Source organism: Pundamilia nyererei, unplaced genomic scaffold (assembly GCF_000239375.1).
Source record: "Pundamilia nyererei isolate P.nyererei 1_Seehausen unplaced genomic scaffold, PunNye1.0 scaffold00047, whole genome shotgun sequence".
In the NCBI taxonomy this organism is placed as follows: domain Eukaryota; kingdom Metazoa; phylum Chordata; class Actinopteri; order Cichliformes; family Cichlidae; genus Pundamilia; species Pundamilia nyererei.
Genome location: NW_005187448.1, coordinates 509,707 through 527,277, shown reverse-complemented (window position 1 = coordinate 527,277; position 17,571 = coordinate 509,707). Strand labels below are relative to the sequence as shown.

The window sequence follows — 17,571 nt, the reverse complement described above, 5'->3', positions numbered from 1 at the left end:
GATGCTCTACATGAAAAGTAAAAATATTTAAAAAGGTATGCATTCTTTGTTTCAGTGTGATGCAGGTATTTGCTGATATATGTTGTGCTAAAGTTGGTCATTTTACTCCAACAACTGCTCTTCATATGGCTCTTCCAACTCTTTACAGCTGTAGTTCAGCTTCACCTTCCTTTCTTCCACCACTCCCTACATCCATCAGTCCCTCCATCAATCCCTGGCCCAGCATATCATTCTCCATCATGTACTATTTCCTCCCTAAATCTATGATACAACTTCCTCTTTTCCTCATTCTGTCTTGTAATTTTTTCCTCCATCTCTTAACTTTTCAACTTGCCACTTAGCTACCCCAAAGAAGTTCCGCTTTATCAACTCTGCATCGAAGCTGCCACTGTTTTTTCCCCCTTTCTTTCCACTATCGTCGTTTCCATCACTGAAATGTAAACAGAGATAATATCACCTACATTCCTAAAGTCTATAGAAGGCTCAGGTTCAGTAAGCCACTGCGATGTTGTGGCATATATAGTTTTATCCTATTCAGACTATGGAAACATCTCAATGACTAGCTATTCAAAATGTCCAAACACATAATTTCTCTATTGTGCACCTATACCCCATGACCCAAGACTTGTTTAATGACTAGCTCCTCCAGAGGCCATCTGTGTGAGTGTGAGTGTTTGTATGTGTGTGTGAATATTGCACAGTGTGGTGGAAACTCAATCTGGTGTGGGGTGACAGAGGAGACCTGCAGTGTTCTTAAGCATTAAGCATTCAGCTATATAGCTATATCTGTAAAAGGCAAATATGAAAATGCTCTCCCTCTCTCTTTCCCACACACACACACACACACACACACACACACACACACACACACACACACACACACACACACACACACACGATGAACAGGGAAACCCAGAATGCAATGAGAGTATTGAAAATGCTTTTTCCTTCCTTGTCTCTTTCATTAACAGTGTTGAAAAGCCAAGAGTTCTCTACCTCCCTCTGGCTTACACACACACACACACACACACACAGACACACACACGCACACATATATATGCACACATTAAAGACACACACAGAAAGCTCTCCAATTCATTGGAGACGTGCCTCACATGGTTTGCTTCAGCTGGTCTTCTTGACAAATGCCACATTACAGCAGAGGGAAGGAGAAACTTGGCATGCAATCAAACTTCTCTCATGATTTAAGATTTGAAATGCTTCAGCATGTGCAGTCCCTCCATTCCACTCTCTGCTCCCTCTCATTCCCTCTTTCTGCCCGAATGTTTGCTGCTTTCCCCCTAACGTGTCTCGCTTGTTACCTCTCTTTCATTGCTCTATCTTTCCTGTTTAGCTTTCCCTCTGCTAACTTGGAGCAGAGCTGTGCTCTGGGAATATGGCCCCTTTTAAAGGAGTAAGCCACAGTTTGTGTAAGTATGTGCATGTCTGCAGACGTGAGTGATTATATGCGAGTTCCACTGAGGCTGTGTGTACGTTCTGCAAGTGTATCTTTGCAGCTTGTTCAGATGTGTGTCAGTCTCACGAAGCTTTGCCCTTTGCAGTTCAACAGTCCTTTAATCCTCATCACCAGTGACCCCTAACCCCTGCTTCTAACCTCTTCACGCACACACACACTTAACCGTGTACAACAGACCACACACACAAACATGCACATTCATGCCCCTCATGTCCCCTTATCAATGGCACATTTCTAAAGGTCTTACCAATGCAGGCTTGAACAAAAGCTGAAGGTTCTGCTTTGTTGTTTTTGTTGTTCATGTCAGCGAATCATCACAACAACCTTCTTCCTCAGACATATTTCTAATAAAATCAATATAAGCTACCGGACCACTAACTCACTAAAATAATCACATGCTACTTTGCTGAGCATTTTTCTATACTGTACGTAGACCACGCTTTCTGACTTTATCATATGTTATTCATTTCCACTGATAAACATTCCCAGTAATGCTTGGAGGGTGGAAATTGAAACAGACAGGAAGGTGGTTTGTATCAGCAGTGTGTGTGTTTGTGTGTGTGTATGAAGATAGACAGGCAAAGGGCACCCTGCTGTCAGTAGTCAGAAATACCCTATACAGCTATATGTACATCAGATATGTGTGGTCTGAAGAGCTGAAGCCACAGTAGGCTTTAACAATTGTGTTTTCAATACATACAGAATGTGCCAGCCTTCTCTTTTGTACTGCACTGAGTAGCTGACATTAAAGGCATTTCTCCGCAGCACATGACAAGCAGATATGTGGTTCCATGCTCCTTCAATCAGAGCGCTCAAAGCAAACGCACATGTAGCCAAGCCACTTGCAGATCACTGAACTCACTCACACATCCATACACAACCACTGACATACACTCACACATGGAAATGCAAACAGTTCTACACATCCTCCTCCTAAGCTTCCTTCTGCTCTAACTCCCTCTGTGTCACAAAGACACACGAAGCAAGAGCTGCACACAAATCTAAGACTACACCACCTGTCCTCAATAAACTGAACTTTTCACGAGGCACCTTTAGACAACGGCTGATCCTGCTTCAGAATACACCTCAGAGCTGATGTCTATATCACACTCAAACACGAACGCATATGTGAACAGGTGAGCAGATAAATGTGCCTAATACAATATTAGACACAGGTTTATGAGCTGCAGTGAAAAAAATGCTGCTATTTTTACAAATGTTCTTGATAAAACAGTGAGTAAATCATGCCAGTGCCCATCATACCATGCCAAAAAAAGAAAATCTACTTTTATGGGCTGTCAGTCACTTGCACTCACACTTTTAGTGTACTTTTATCCCCCCTTCGGAGGCAGCTGTGGCTCAGGAGGTACAGCAGGTCGTCTACCAATCGGAGGGTCAGTGGTTCGATCCTCCAACTTGCATGTCAAAGTATCCTTGGACAATATACTTAACCAAGACTTCCCCTGAATGCATTTATTATAGTGTTTGTGAACATTAAGTTAGTGCTTATGCACAGAAAAGGGCTTTTGTATGAAAGGGTGAATGAGGTTTGTAGCAAGAAAGTGTTTAAACTGAGTAGAAAAGTGTAGTATCGCTCACTACCAGTCGATATGGTAGCTCCGTGTCAACACGTGGGGTACTGGGGCAATAATTTAATTTTAAAAATGCATAACTAAGAAATTACTATGTAACTGAAAACATTAACTTGGGATCAACAATTTCTACTTGAGATACATTTGAATGGCATTTATGTAATAGTGTAATGGAGCCAAAAACAAAGATTAGAAAGTTAAAGGACAGTGGTTTAATTCCAGACTCTCCCAGTCTGCATGTTGATGTGGTCCCTGACTCAATACTGAACCCCAAACTGCCTCAGATGCATCAAATCACATGATTTTTAAAAAAGTAAAACATTTGATAATTAACTTCTTACAACTGAAATTATTCACACAGTCCTGATATTTCAGGGAAATAATGTTAAACATGGTGTCCAGTGCTGTGACTTCTTACCTAAAAACATGGTGTATTTCTAAAGTAGTAATACAGCATGACTCAAATTTTTACCCCTCTGTTAGCATCTTATTACTAAAATATCCAGTGCTACTCATTTTACTACACATCTTGCACTGCAAGAACGTTGCCTTTAACTTTAACCTAAACAATAAGCACATGAAAATGGCACGTTTCTAATATTGTGACCTAAACCACAACACTAACCACTTTGTAAAGACAGATGTTTGGGCCGACAGCTGTACTCAATTCAGTTAAACTTCAACTAAAAGCTACCTAATGTAACTGAAAGTGAGTGCGGTATATGTAGACATGTAGGTGACTGCGACACTCACTTCATCTCCAGAATCTCCTCCAGCTGCTTTCGTCTCTCCTGTCGCAGACTGTTCAGATGTCCGTCTCTTTCATGCAGCGACTGCTGAGTGGAGGACAGACGCAGTTTTGTGGCGTCCAGCTCCTGGCGCGTCTTCTCCAAAGCTCCCATCAGCTCCTCCAGCTATTCAGTGGAAGACAAAGAAGGAAGGTGGTATAAACACACTAGAGGACCCACATTGATCCGTTCTTAATTATAAGATAAGTTTATAATAATACAAAGAAACATGTCTATTCTGCACTTATGCATGCACACTCACACACAGAAGTGAGCATGCTAAAGTAATTTGATATAGGACAAGTTATCTGCTGTCTGTGTGTGTGTCAAGAACGTGTGTTGGATTGCTAAAAGATGACATAAAATGACAGCCTAAACATTGAAAATCAATGGCCAGCTGACATTTAGGAGCAGGAGAAATTACTCGGGGTCACAGGTTAGCTGAGTGATTGTTCTGACCCTCTCCTCTCCACCCTCGCCTTTCACTTATCATATTCTCAAGTGCAGTTGTGCTTTAGAGCTGAGGATAATGATCAACCTCTTGACTGCATCCTCTGTATCTGCACACACATGTGTGTCTGACAGGATATGACCTCAGGGCGTCATTAGACAGGAAGTGTCTAATTGTCTAACAGCTAGCACTTCACAATAGGATGCAGTATTACTCAAGCATGTACAGATGTAAATGTAAAACAACAGGAACATACATTTATCATTGTTTACTTTTGATTAGCTGCTAATTTGTGATACAGGGTAAAAAAAATCTAAAGTTTGGAAGAAAAAAAGGAGAAAGAAAAATGCAGAGAAAAGGATTATTGGGGAAAACCACTGCATGGGGTAGGACATGAGAGAAAGGAATGGGCCTCTTTTATGAAGGAGCCAAATGGTTCACACATTTTCAGGACAGTTTCCATCTCCTCCAGTTTTCTAGGTGTGTTTCACAGATGTCAGCTTACGTGCTCACTCTTCATGAATATCACACGCTGAATACGAGAAGAAAAAAGCAAAGGGAGTGCGGAGCGCTGAAACTTAAACAGTACGGTTGGAAAATGACGACTTTCAGTCAAAACGTCTTCAAAATGTAACAAAATATTCAATATATTCAATAAAATACACCCCGTAGCTCTGCCAAGAACAATTGACCTCAGTAGTTTCTAGCTGTTAATAGACCGAGTAACGTCAAAATATGCACGTCTCCAAACTTACACCATTTTAATATTCACTGTTTGATTCCAGGATCGAGTGCATACAAAGCCAATCTTTTCTTCTTGAAAGCCAAGGGTCACACACACAGCTCCACTTACACCCACCACATGCCTATCAACCCTCATGCACCAACTTTTCCCTTCCCAGTCCCTTATTAGTCCACCACCCAGGCTAGCCCTCACTTCACAATCACATCATTAATAAGGAATACAATGCATTTTAGTGAAATTAGGGACCTAATCAGCTTAGCAGTGAGCCTGTGCGTGCTAATTTAGCTCAACTTCAAGGCAAAGCCCCCCAGCCAGGCTAAGGCCTTCTAAGGCTGGCCCAAAGCCCCTTTAGTTGATAAGCTGATTGAGGGCTCAGAGGTAAGGGCCAAATCCCTCTTGTCCGTTTGCGTTGTGTTGCTGGTTCAAAGGCCTAGTTCAAACGCCACAGAGGGGAGAGCAAAACAGCAGAAATCAAGAACAAGAGAGAGAGAGCGCGGAGATAATTGCGTGAGACAACTTAAGAAGGCAGATGGGAACACGCAAGGCTCGGGACAGTGGCTGGACAGCAGAGATGATTGTATGAGAAAGACGAGAGGCAGAGGGAGTGAGAGACTTAGAAAACAAGGGTGTGAAAAAAAGTGACCCAGGGCATTACCCATGCTCCATTTCAGCAGGTCAGGCTGATGGAAGACTTTCAGCGCATTACACATCATGAGACTGATTACTCTGGGACAGAGGGGAGAAGAAAGAAGAAAATCAAGCAAAGAGTGAGGAGAGGAGGGGTGAGAATGTGAGTTTGGCAGGGCGGGCTGAAGCAGTGCCAGAGTCAGGTGATGTTTCAAAGGAACTGGTTCCTCTCTAAGTCGCTCCACGCACTCTTTTCCAGTCTCCGAGGCAAGACTGGTGATTGACTGACAACTGTCTAGTTTTAAAATGATGGCATGCTGAACCGCTCCCGTCTTATGTGGTAACGTTATTTTGGCTGACAAAGCTCACTCCTTTGACAGCGAACAGTGAGCATCGGTGACTGAGCACCTTGAGCACTCGGGCAGCTTTCCTTGTGTCAACAGTGTGGCTGTAACTCCATTCTAGTTCAGCTCGTGTCAAGTTCAGTCGCTAGTATGACCACACGCTGGCTCGGTATGTTTTCTATGCGTAGGGTTTGGATTGACTTATAATAAAGGCTTGTGACTATGGCTCGTGGGGTCAATGAATGTTAATGTGTCATCAGCTAGAAAAGGCTTTTCCTGAATCTTTGGGTAATCTCAGGTCACAGCTGAATCATTTACTTCTATGCGTGCAAAAAGTCCCTCAGACATAAATATACTTTTCTGACTTTGCAGTGAATCAGAATATTGTTTGATAAACACAGTATCCATGCTGAATGCAAGTCAAGCGTGCAAAAGTACAGAAATTGTGAAAAGAAGGGAGAAAAAAAACAAAAAAAACAAGCCGCAGTTAGCGTTGGCGCTTGCAAAATTTTCTAAACTGAGTTTGACCTTCTCTTACTTTGCTGCTCCGGCCTCTCTTCATCTTTTAAACTCTCCCAGGAAGCACACGTGTGTGTTTGAGGCAATATAGTCGCCATTCTGCCTCAAAATGTTGGTTCTTGTTTTAACCGCCGATTGCTCTCATGTTACTTGTGGCACTCGTAAGTAATGCGAGGTCATTCTCATTCAAATGCATGCTCACACCGAGAGGAAACACACTCCCTTGCCTTGTTTCTCTTTCCCACCGCAGACACACCTACGTACACACACACACACACACACACACGTAAACTTTTTTGGGGCCTGCTCAAAGTTGTAGACGGACCAGCAGGCAGCCAGAGAGGCAGCCAGATAAGCAGGACATGTGGTTAAAAGGGGCAACCTGTGCTCCATCAAGTCTCCAGCTTTGTCAGTCACTCTGCTTACAGAGACATAAACTCACAACATCTCAAACGTATGCTTACATTTTCAAAGATGCAAAGTTAACAAGAAAAAACGAAAGGAGGCCACTGGAATTTTTTCTCCTTTTTTTGGTTTGAAATTTCAGTCAAGAACAATAAAATAAACAAAAGAGTGTTTAGAGAATAAAAAGTAAATTAAGAAGAAAAAGCAATAACAGAGAGGAAACAAAAGGCAACTACCCATTTGGTAATAATGATATAATGGTCTGCCTGCAGCTACATTTTGAACCACATGGAGGCGCAGTTAAGTTTTGTTTTTTGCAGTGGTCCTGAAGTCCTGAATGATCTGATCACAGAGTTTAAAAGGTACACAAGGAAACCTGTGTGGAGAGCCTCGAGACTATCTGTGTGCATGCGTGCGAGTAAATGTATATGGTGGTACGGGGGCCCGATACGCGTGCGCTACGCCGGGTAAACCTGTCTCTGGGCCTGAACCCGGGCAGCCTCCTCCTGTGCCCAGAGAGCCTCCCTATGTGCAGAGGTGTTCATGCTTTCTCTCAGTGCCCTCTCCAGCTCCATGATCTGCTCAGCTGTGTCCCGCATGGCATCCTGGGAAGCCAAAAGAGGAAGCTAGGGGCATGAAGATTTAAGGGGAGGGGTTTTGGAAGCAAAGCAGCAAAAAGCAGGAAGATGAATGTTTTTTCAGTATAGTTTGTTCTTAAATGTTCAAACAATTTGGTGCACAAATCATCTGCATTCACACTGCACTGTTTGGCCCTTTGCAAAAAAAAAAAAATCATTCTAGCTAAATCAGAAATGAAAGAAAAGAAAAACAAATCCTGCAGCTAGAGAAGCAAACAGACTTCCCACATGAAGAATTAGACACAGCCGAGACACAAGAGAGAGATAAGTAGGGCAGAAAGAGTTTCTAAGTGCTGTGACCTTTGCTGCCATCCATGTGAGTGTGAGAATCTGTAGGTGTGGAGTAGACTGTGTGCATTTACATGCAGTTTGTGTGTGGCCTTTCACACCTATGGTGAGTGGAAGAAAAGGATCCGCTTCCACCCTGGTTGATGGAACTGTGAAAGAAAACACTGGACAGAAATAATAAACCCTCTGATTCTCCATCTCGCCGCCTTTCTTTTTTTGTCAACTTTCTCTGCAGCACCGAAAGCGTTGACTCACTTTCTAGTTCACACGTTCACACTTTTCTGGGAGCACTACAGAAGCTTTGTGGACACGTGGACGAGGAAACAGTTTCCAGTGATTTTAAATGGTTAAACTAATGAACTGATGAAGCAAACTTATAAACTTCACACTAAACCCTAGATCTGAATTATAGAATTACAATCAAATTCTGGTTTGAACTCATATCAAACAATGAGCCTTTAACTATTACAGAAACATATAGTCCCATAATTCTCTGTAGAGTCACAGTGACACAAGATGACAATAAGAAGGGTATGTAAGAAAGAACAATTAATGGCAACACGCTACAAAATCTGTCCATAAGGAGCAACAAAAGTGTCACAAACCTGATATACTCATGCCTTACATCTACATGTAAAATATAAATGTGAACGAGGTATGTGAAAAGCAATAAGCACTGTTGAGTAATAGGGATGGCCGGACGCTCTCTAGGAAACGTGAGAATAAGTCTGGCTGACTGCTGTTAAAATGATATTTCATCTCAGAAATAGATGCTACATGTTTGTGAAAGTGAATATAATCTTTGAAAGAGTGGCATCAGCCAGCTTTAGCTGCCCTGTAAATGTGCACATGTCTCATGTCTGACAGGGATCTAGAAAATATTTTGTATTACAAGAGAAATCGCTTGTGATGGATTCCACACATGTAGTGAAAGTCATTTTATGAGACAGCGCCAGGAACACACAAGTTGCACATGAATAGCTTATTAAGTGCCTCCAATAAATACTAAAGAAGAGGAAATAAGTATAAGGTTGGTACAATTATCAGCCCATCAGTGCAGGAGGCTAACTCACTGAGCGAGTCAGTGGTGCAGACTAAAACTGCAGCAACAGGATTATCCGTAAGTGTGATGAAAACATTGCCAAGCCATCCGAATCACAAGTGGATACTTGTGGCACGTTACGTCGGCATGGCACAGCTGGAGGTGAGCGACAAACACCCACACGCACACACAGAGCCAGGCCGAGTGCGTCAACGGTCCGAAACTGTAATTGGATGTGACAGACAAGCGGTAACTCGATGCACCAGAATCAACAAGTACTGGTCTGACCCCACCCAACAGACAGAAACACGCACACACACACCCCACTGAGATGGGGCTCTGCCACTGCTGGACCCCTGAGTGTAACCTAACCAGAAAGCTGTGTCTGCCCCTGTATGAATGTGCACTATAAATGTGTCTGTGCATACATGTTTGCTTTAAGTTTTATTAGTAACACGAGAATATCACTGGCTTTCAAGACTACAAAGAATGGGGAAAAATAGGGCAAGAAGATACAAAAGCACAGAGGACGGGGAGAAAAGTAAAGATAATTGCCTCTGCAGTAACAATCATCACCTAATTCCCCCAGGAAGGATCATTATGGCTCTGGTCTGTTCTGGCTTGATGAAGGGATTACGATCACTTACATAAACGAGCGGAGAGTGAGAGAATGCACATTTCCAGCAGCTGTGCACCTATGATCAGACATCTGTCTCAGTCTTTATGAACTGTTGTGTTTCATAATTTAAAATATGCTAAATATGTGTGCAGGGCCAGACATCTCATAAGTAATTTAGGTCCAGTTTACAGACTCTGGGAACAATCTTTTTTTTCTTCACATTTCCCCCTAAATCACAAAACAAAAAACACAAAAAGAAGAACCCTTCCTTGCTATAATTCACTTTCAAAAACAGGTGAGCACCGAGGGTTGCTGATGCCTCTCAGTTACAGATAAAAGAGAAATAAAAGGCCGGTGTGAAGGTTTGAGGAGAATACTTCCGATGTGTTTTCTCTGTGTTTGTTAAGTGCAGCGTGGCGCGATGGAGACAATGGAGCAAAGAGATGTTATCGCTCCATCCCACATAAACTCTTCTGGCAAGATTGGGAGAGTTTGTTTGTGTGTGTTTACCCTTGGAGCGTGCTGTGTTCCTGATGGAGCCAGAGATAAGAGAGAGACAGAGAGCAGTGGAAAGAGAAAGGAAGAGGCCACAACCAGCCTCACCGCTGAGCAGACACAATCTGGTCGTAATGTCTGACGTCACTAGCCGTGTCTGGGCCTAAACTCCGCTTCAGGTCCATATATCAAACGATCACTATGGTATTACTGAGAGTTGAAAAACTGTCTAAAGTCTTTCATCTTTAATAAAATGATCAGCGTTCTGCTCTACCAGGTGTAACAATTGAGTTTAACATCCAGGCATCCATGAAAACGGAATTTATGACATTTAACTCATTCACTGCCAATGGCTGGCAGTGAATGAGTTAACGGAGTTAGAAGTTAGCAGGGAGTTAGCGCGCTAGCTTCTATCTAAATACAATATAGCATGTCCTGACTGCGGGGTTTTGGAAACAAATTAAAACGTACAGCTCTGCTATCACTTCCAGCATAAATGAAGACAGAAAACTAAACAGCAGTGACGTTTGTAGGGTTACTGAAGTTGGGCTAGCTGGTATATAATGATGTGCTACGTGACCGCTAGCAACACAGCTATGTTAGCATAATATAAACAAGCTAACTTTTTTTCCACTCGATAAAAGTTAACGTGAGTGTTCTCGGTGGTCAGGAACAAATGTAATCGCATGGCAGGATGCTGTAAAAGGACCAAACTTCAGCCAGGAGAACAACTAAGATAATCCATCCACAATACAAGGTTAGTCATTCATATACTGCTGCATGGGCTGGGCTGTAGTTACATCCTAAGGTTTTAAAAACTGAGCTTAAATTAATGATTAGCGGTAATAAAAGCCGAGGGAGGTCAACAGTGATCACTGACTGTTTTAGGAGCTTTTTGAGATCAAATAGAAGAAAATACAAAACATTAAACATGTTAACAACACAAAAGCCATATTAAACGCAGACTACTTTAGGCCCGGAAGTAGGATTCGTCACGTCATCACTGAACAACCGGATATACAGATTGTATGTTGTGTCTCCATAGCCAGTGAATATTTGATCTAATGTAACCTGACTTCAACATTTCAATGTTTTATTGGTATGCCTTTGTTGCATTTTTAACAAATTCCTCCTATATTTACCTCAAAATGTATTACATTAAATTGCTGTCTATTAGCTGACGTCTAAGAAACTTAAGTTTTATTCATGTTGGGTTGATGTCCAAGTGATAAATTTCTTCTGAAATCTGCCCCAAAAATGGGGAAACGTTTTTCTTCAACTTAACTGCGCAATCGAATTGACTAAAATGTGGTGCACATGTGAAATCACTGTTAAAGTGGATTTTGCAATAACTCATAAGGATCAAAGGAGTCTTTGACGTCAGACGGTCTGGAGACAGAAATATCTATATTATAAACTGTTCTAATGGAGTTTGTGTGAATTTTATGTTCATTTTAAAACAAGTCTAAGACTCTACAGCCGCCTTTGTGGTTCAGTGAGACTATATCCTCAAAGCTTAAGCACAACATGGTTTTGGACTACATGTTAGCTTTGGCATAATCAAGACTGTCAAAGCTAGCATGCTCGTTTGTAACCGCACTATTGTTTGCCATGATTGTCCTTCTAGGTTAATGACATAGTAACAGTTATTAATGCCCAGAAATAGGTTGATGGGAATGTTTTCAATGAAGTGTATTAGAATTGAGGTTTTGCTGAAGGAGTTACCAACATGATTAAAATCATCTTGAGGAGACAAATGTGTGCCAAATTCATGAGATTTCATCCAGTGAACATTTAACTTTGAACCGCAAATGTTAAAAAGATGCAAAAGTTTGTTGTGGAAGAAGCTGGTAGATCATCAAAGTTAGGGTTTAAGCACTAAGTATAGTGGATGTCTGTATCGAGTTTCATGGCAATCCACTGAATAGTTCTCTAAATATCAAGATTAACCGAGAAAGCTTTAGAGCCATGCCGCTGGCACGGCTAAAAATCTGTGTTGAGACATGAAAGGAGTTAACGTTATAAAGCACGCATGGATAAGTGAAAGTATGCAAGAATGTTATGTAAGATGTCAGCACAAAAGGAATTACAGTCCAGTGAAAAAAAGAGCTTTCACAGGACACCATGTAGTGCTGTGGAAAACTAAGTACACCCACAGAATTAAGAAGGTGAGTAGCAGCAGCTTTTATAGTCTAGGTGTAACATATCTTTGTAAAAGCAGAAGTTTAATGGTCTGGAGCGTTCTGGTTCATCCTAACACAATCCCATAATCTTCCCAGTAGTGGGCGTCCCAGCAAATTCACCCCAAGGTCAGACTGTAAACAGAGTCTCAGAATAATTGCATTAAACCTAAGAACTCCATCCCAGACAAGTATGGCTTGTTTGGAAGGGCTGTCAGGAGAAGGCCTCTTCTCTCTAAAAGAACATACTACTTCCTGTAGGTATGCACATTACCAACCAAACAAACTACACAACCTCTGCAACAACCTCAGGAGGGATGATGATTTGGGCTTTACAGCTACAGGACCTGAGCACTTTGCAGTTATGGAGTTAATCGTGAACTCGTCTGTACACGAAAGCATTCTAGAGTCAAATGTGACATGAATGCAACAGGACGATGAACCAAAGCTCAGCCCAAGTGCAATGCTGTGGTGGAATCATGTAGTCCTGTGAAAACTGTTCTGTATATTGTTATGCAGAACATCTGGCTCAGATTACTTATTAAGAATGAGAGCAGCCAGAAAGAGCTGCTTTTTTTTCTTCTCTTGGCCACGCCCACCTCTCAGGTGCAGCCAGTTGCTCTGAAGACCGACTGAGGCTCTTGCCAGAGGAAACAGCAAAGAATAGCACAGGAAACCAGGAGGGTGGAGCATCACAGATCAATGACAATAAACAGGGATTTCAGTCTGATTGCATGTATCTGCTTGAAGATGAACATTTCCTTTGCTCAGTATTTTTTAATATATTCAATAACTACAAAAATAAATGGAAATAACAAAATTTTGCAGACCCGAGGCCTTTCTCAAAGCTTCTTATCCAAGATGCTTCTTCTCCAATCTCCCCCAATTGACATATCTGAGCGTCTGCCACATTTAGTGCCATCCCAAACATTAAATGATGTAGTCAACAAAAATGTGATGGTTATATTGTATTCAGGATAAATGATACTAATGATAACACTGCTAATAATATGCTATAATAATAATAATATTAAAAAAAAATACGAATCAGAGATTTTCAGAAAGGGCTTTTTAAAGAACCTCAAAGAGCCGAGGAGAGTAAAAGAGATCACAAACATAAAGGCGAATGACCGTGTAAGCTTCGAAAACAAGCAGTAAAATCTGGTAAACACTGAAGGTCAACAAGAGTTAGAGTGATGTGGTCACCTCCACTGGAACGAGTTAAAAGACGAACAGCAGCACTTGGAGGCCTGTCTGACATTCAAGAGGAGCGCAAATATACTTTGCTGTAATCTAGAAAACGATTGATGTCATTTGAATGTAAAGTGCTGTATATTCATGGGGACTGTTGCTACAGCCAAGCAGCTCGACAGAGTTCAAAATATGAAGATGTTTACAAAAAACAGAGAAAGGCCACCAAAGGAGTTTGGAGTAAGTTTTATTTTTCGCACATGAAAGAAGGAAGTTTGTCCCAAAGCTTGCAGCTGTATTTATATGCTACACCTGAATCAAGGGCGCTTCGTTCAGCTGTTAGTGTAACTTCAAAAAGACTCGCACTAAGGACGCACTAGGTAAGGTCCGCTTCAGCGTGTCCCACGTCCCTGTACCTGACATGCACGTCATGTCTCTTTCCAGCAATACTAATGTGTGTTTCACAGATACTGTTTAGATACAGAAATAGGAAGTTGAATGCTGGCTGCCAGAACACACAAATAGCAGAATAGTTCAGCAGAAAAACAGACTGAGAGAGACTCTTGGTCTGTTTGGCAGGAAGGTAAATGTACTTTACTTCATCCGTCCCCTGGGGATAACCTGGCATGGCTACACTCTGTATATTAACACCTCAGCCTGCAGACGAGTAGAAGTATACGTGTGCACTCACACAGTGAGTCAACACTCTTGTTGACGTCTAAGCAGGTAAGCAACTACACAAATTACATCAGAGAGGGTACATCATGAGGTCTGACTAGACACAGTGTGCTGCTATTCCCATGTGAGTCACCATGATGCAGTTTTTAGGTATGGAACTGAGTTTTGTTTCTGGCTAAGACTCTGAGATCTATGAATGGAGGGACTACAGCACAGCTAAGAAGAAGAAGAAATTCATCGACATCATTTGCAATTGGTGGTGAGAGGGGAAACAAAAACAGGTAGATGAACTGAGAATGAACCAAACTGAACTCTGCTGGTTGGAAACATGAAAAAGAATCCAAACATAACACTGACATAAACGTACGAACATAATCAAACCTGTGATAACGAGTGGGGATGTCCATCAATCAGGGCGTCTTTCCTCATCTCACCTGGCACCGTCTGCTTCTGGATGTTAGGAGACTTGATTTGTCTTCAGACAGAGAAAAATGGATGACAACAGATAAACAAGGAGTGTTTGTTATATCATATATCAATGATCAAAATCTGAAATACATTAAACGACTAAATTAAATGCTATGAGATATACGGTCATTTGAAAGTACAAAACTGCTTGCTTTTTTGACATATTTGAGCCTTTTAAAGACGACAATTATCCATAAAAATATTCATCAAAATGACCATTTTCTTCAACAAAAAAGAAAAGGGGAAATAATTAATCAAACCTTCAACACCATGCAAGTAGAATTCGAGGTAAGTAGAAAAAATGCTTATGGACTCCTACAGAATGAGTCTAGCAAGTGATTGCATGTACAAATGCAAGAAAGTCTTCAAGATGCAGATGAAGACATGTTGCATGAATGAGTGGTCAGAAAACTCAACAAACAGATGCCACAAACACAGCCAACATCTTTTTAAGTCAAGAGTGGACTGGCTTTCACCTCAGAAAAATAGTGCACCAGTTGAAATGTATGTTCTTAAAATGTATGACAAAACCAATTTTCCTTGAGGTTTTCTTCAAGTATATTGCCTTTGGACTTAGTTACTGTATCAAAGAGAATCAAAACATTAACCAACTATGCCAGAAAAGTGGAAGATTGTCTTTATTAAGCCCCATCAGGAAACACATTTTTTGCATTTAAGCTATCCTTTGTATGAGGAACAATGGGAAGCCAGTGTGCAATCGGGGACCAAGATTTCTGCATCCTTATGTTGAAGTGTCCTTGGGCAAGAGACTAAAACCGAAGGACCTCCCTATGCACCCTTACAGGTTTCCATGTGTGCACGAGCTTTAAAAATATGTCTGTAAGTGCAGCTTGCAGTGCACTTTGAGTACAACGTAAAGGGGTGAAAAAGTATTAAAAACTAGAGTAGGTTAAGCACAGAGCACAAGTTAGCCTATATATCAAGTTGTTGGGCAGCACAGAGGCACATTGGTGGCCTCGCATCAAGGTTGTTGGGTTTAACCTGACAAACATGTCCAAAGATTGCTTGTCAGGTTAACTGGTGATTCTAACATTTGGTGTGATGGTAAATACTTACACAACACAAAAAATAACAATAATAACAGCAATAATACAAAAATTGGTGTGGGCATGGAAGAGCTGAGCCAAGGGTGAAGGAGTTTTCATGAAATTCATTATATTTCAGGGGAATAAATCATACAGAGTGAATGTTAAATGTCTGAACCTGTATTTACACATCCTAGCGTTATCAGAGGGGAAATCCTCGGCCTGCCCAGCACTGTGCAGCTGCAACTGATATCTGACCACTGGCACAACATGGTGCAAAACCGTGCTTTACTTGAAACAAAGAGGCTCTGAAGACGTTTTAAGTTAAAAGTTATAAATTATAATCAAAAGAATATAAATCAAAAAGTAAAACCTCTGGTTCTGTGGTAAAACAGGTGCTTCCTAAGATGGAAACGATGGCTAAACTGGGAAAATTTCAAAGATTCTTGTGGCTAATGGGATTTTTTAAATGAATGGCTCCAGAGGGACAAACATGCAAAGTCTGGCCCTTGTGTCCACTTTTGAAAGATTGCTTCAACTATCAGCTGCACTGTGATGACGGGCGAAGGAGCGGCTCCCAGAGGAAACCAGCATAAACTTGGCGAGATCGTGCAAGCACCACATAGAAGGGGACGTTGTTTTCCACATGACGTGAACATATGTGCATAAATTACACTTCCTTGCAGTTTTTATTTTGCGTGTTTGCGTCTGCGTGTGTGTACCGACTATTGAGTACAGCACAATATTTAACATGTACAAATAAGTTCGCTTCATTGTCCTGTCTTGCTTTATCTGGCTTTATTTGTTTAGTTTTATTAGTTAAAACAAGTTCTGCATGCTTCATCTCAGAAGACTGCAGAGCTGCACTGTGTACAGTACATCAGGTAAGGATGAATGCTGTGTGCCGAGTCTTAGCAAGAAAGCAGACTAGGACAAGACAAGACACGACTGAGGTAGGTGAGACACTGCTGTGTAAATCTTTCAACAACAAAACACAAACATATGCAGACAGGAGATGCGAGCACATGCATGCGCACCACTGCGCACATAACCCACATTCTCCTTTTAAGAAATAAAATGCCACGAGTCTGATTACTGACAGAAACACACACATGGGTAGTAAATCTGCTGTCAGCGTTGTGTACTGCTCAGGTGCTGATTACAGAGTTGAACTGTGTAACCAGCCAGGATGGATATGTATTAACCTCCGCGCCAATCCCTGAGCCTTGGTATATGTGGCACACACATATTAGGTTTAAAAAAATATGGAAAACACACACAAGCCCTCACAGTAAACTCACTACTACTAGACACTCATTAACCACAAAATGCATGCACCCTGGTCTTAGGGTAGAGTTCATGTCTACTCACAAATATGCTCAAAATAGAATTAAAACACACATCTCTGAGCTCCCAGTTAGGCCTTCGTACTTTAAGAAAAAAGAAAATGAACAGAAAGTGCGAGAAAGCTGACAGTGACAAATTAGTGCTTAAGAGAACCCTCCAACACTGTAAACAAGCTGTGACCAAGCAGCTGCTAAAATGCGCCACATTATTATTCCACATCCACACTGGTGTGTTTATTCTGGGCGCAACCGACAAGCTGCCCCCACATGTGGGCAAATATTTGCTGTCACAGCCCTTAGTTGGAAGCATGTGTGTGTGCATGACTGTCTGTTTTCATGATTGATGTTGGTGTGCAATGAATGTGAAATATGTCTAATAAAAAGATGAATACATTTAACACCTTCTCACCTTGCCACACACACAACAGTAACCTTTAAAACCATTGAGGAAGTTTTGGTTATAATAACCAAACATCTCTAAAGTTAGAAATATCCTGTCTCAGAGTGACGCTGAAAAACTCACTCTTTATGCATTTATTACTTCCAGGCTGGACGACTGTAATTCATTATTATCAGGAAGTCCTAAAAACTCCCTGAAAAGCCTTCAGCTGATCCAAAATGCTGCAGCAAGA

At 41.5% G+C, this 17,571-nt stretch overlaps 1 protein-coding gene across 3 annotated transcripts in view; it reads right to left on the bottom strand.

Moving 5' to 3' along the window:
* Window positions 1–17,571, bottom strand: part of LOC102195210 (ERC protein 2) — a 159,138-nt gene that overhangs the window by 69,033 nt on the left and 72,534 nt on the right. For all 3 annotated transcript variants that reach the window (XM_013910740.1, XM_013910742.1, XM_013910741.1), the window contains 2 exons: window positions 14,461–14,554; window positions 3,823–3,983 (listed from right to left, as the gene is read on the bottom strand). In XM_013910740.1, the coding sequence (XP_013766194.1) occupies window positions 3,823–3,983; window positions 14,461–14,554 (255 nt within the window). The remainder of the gene's footprint in view (window positions 1–3,822; window positions 3,984–14,460; window positions 14,555–17,571) is intronic.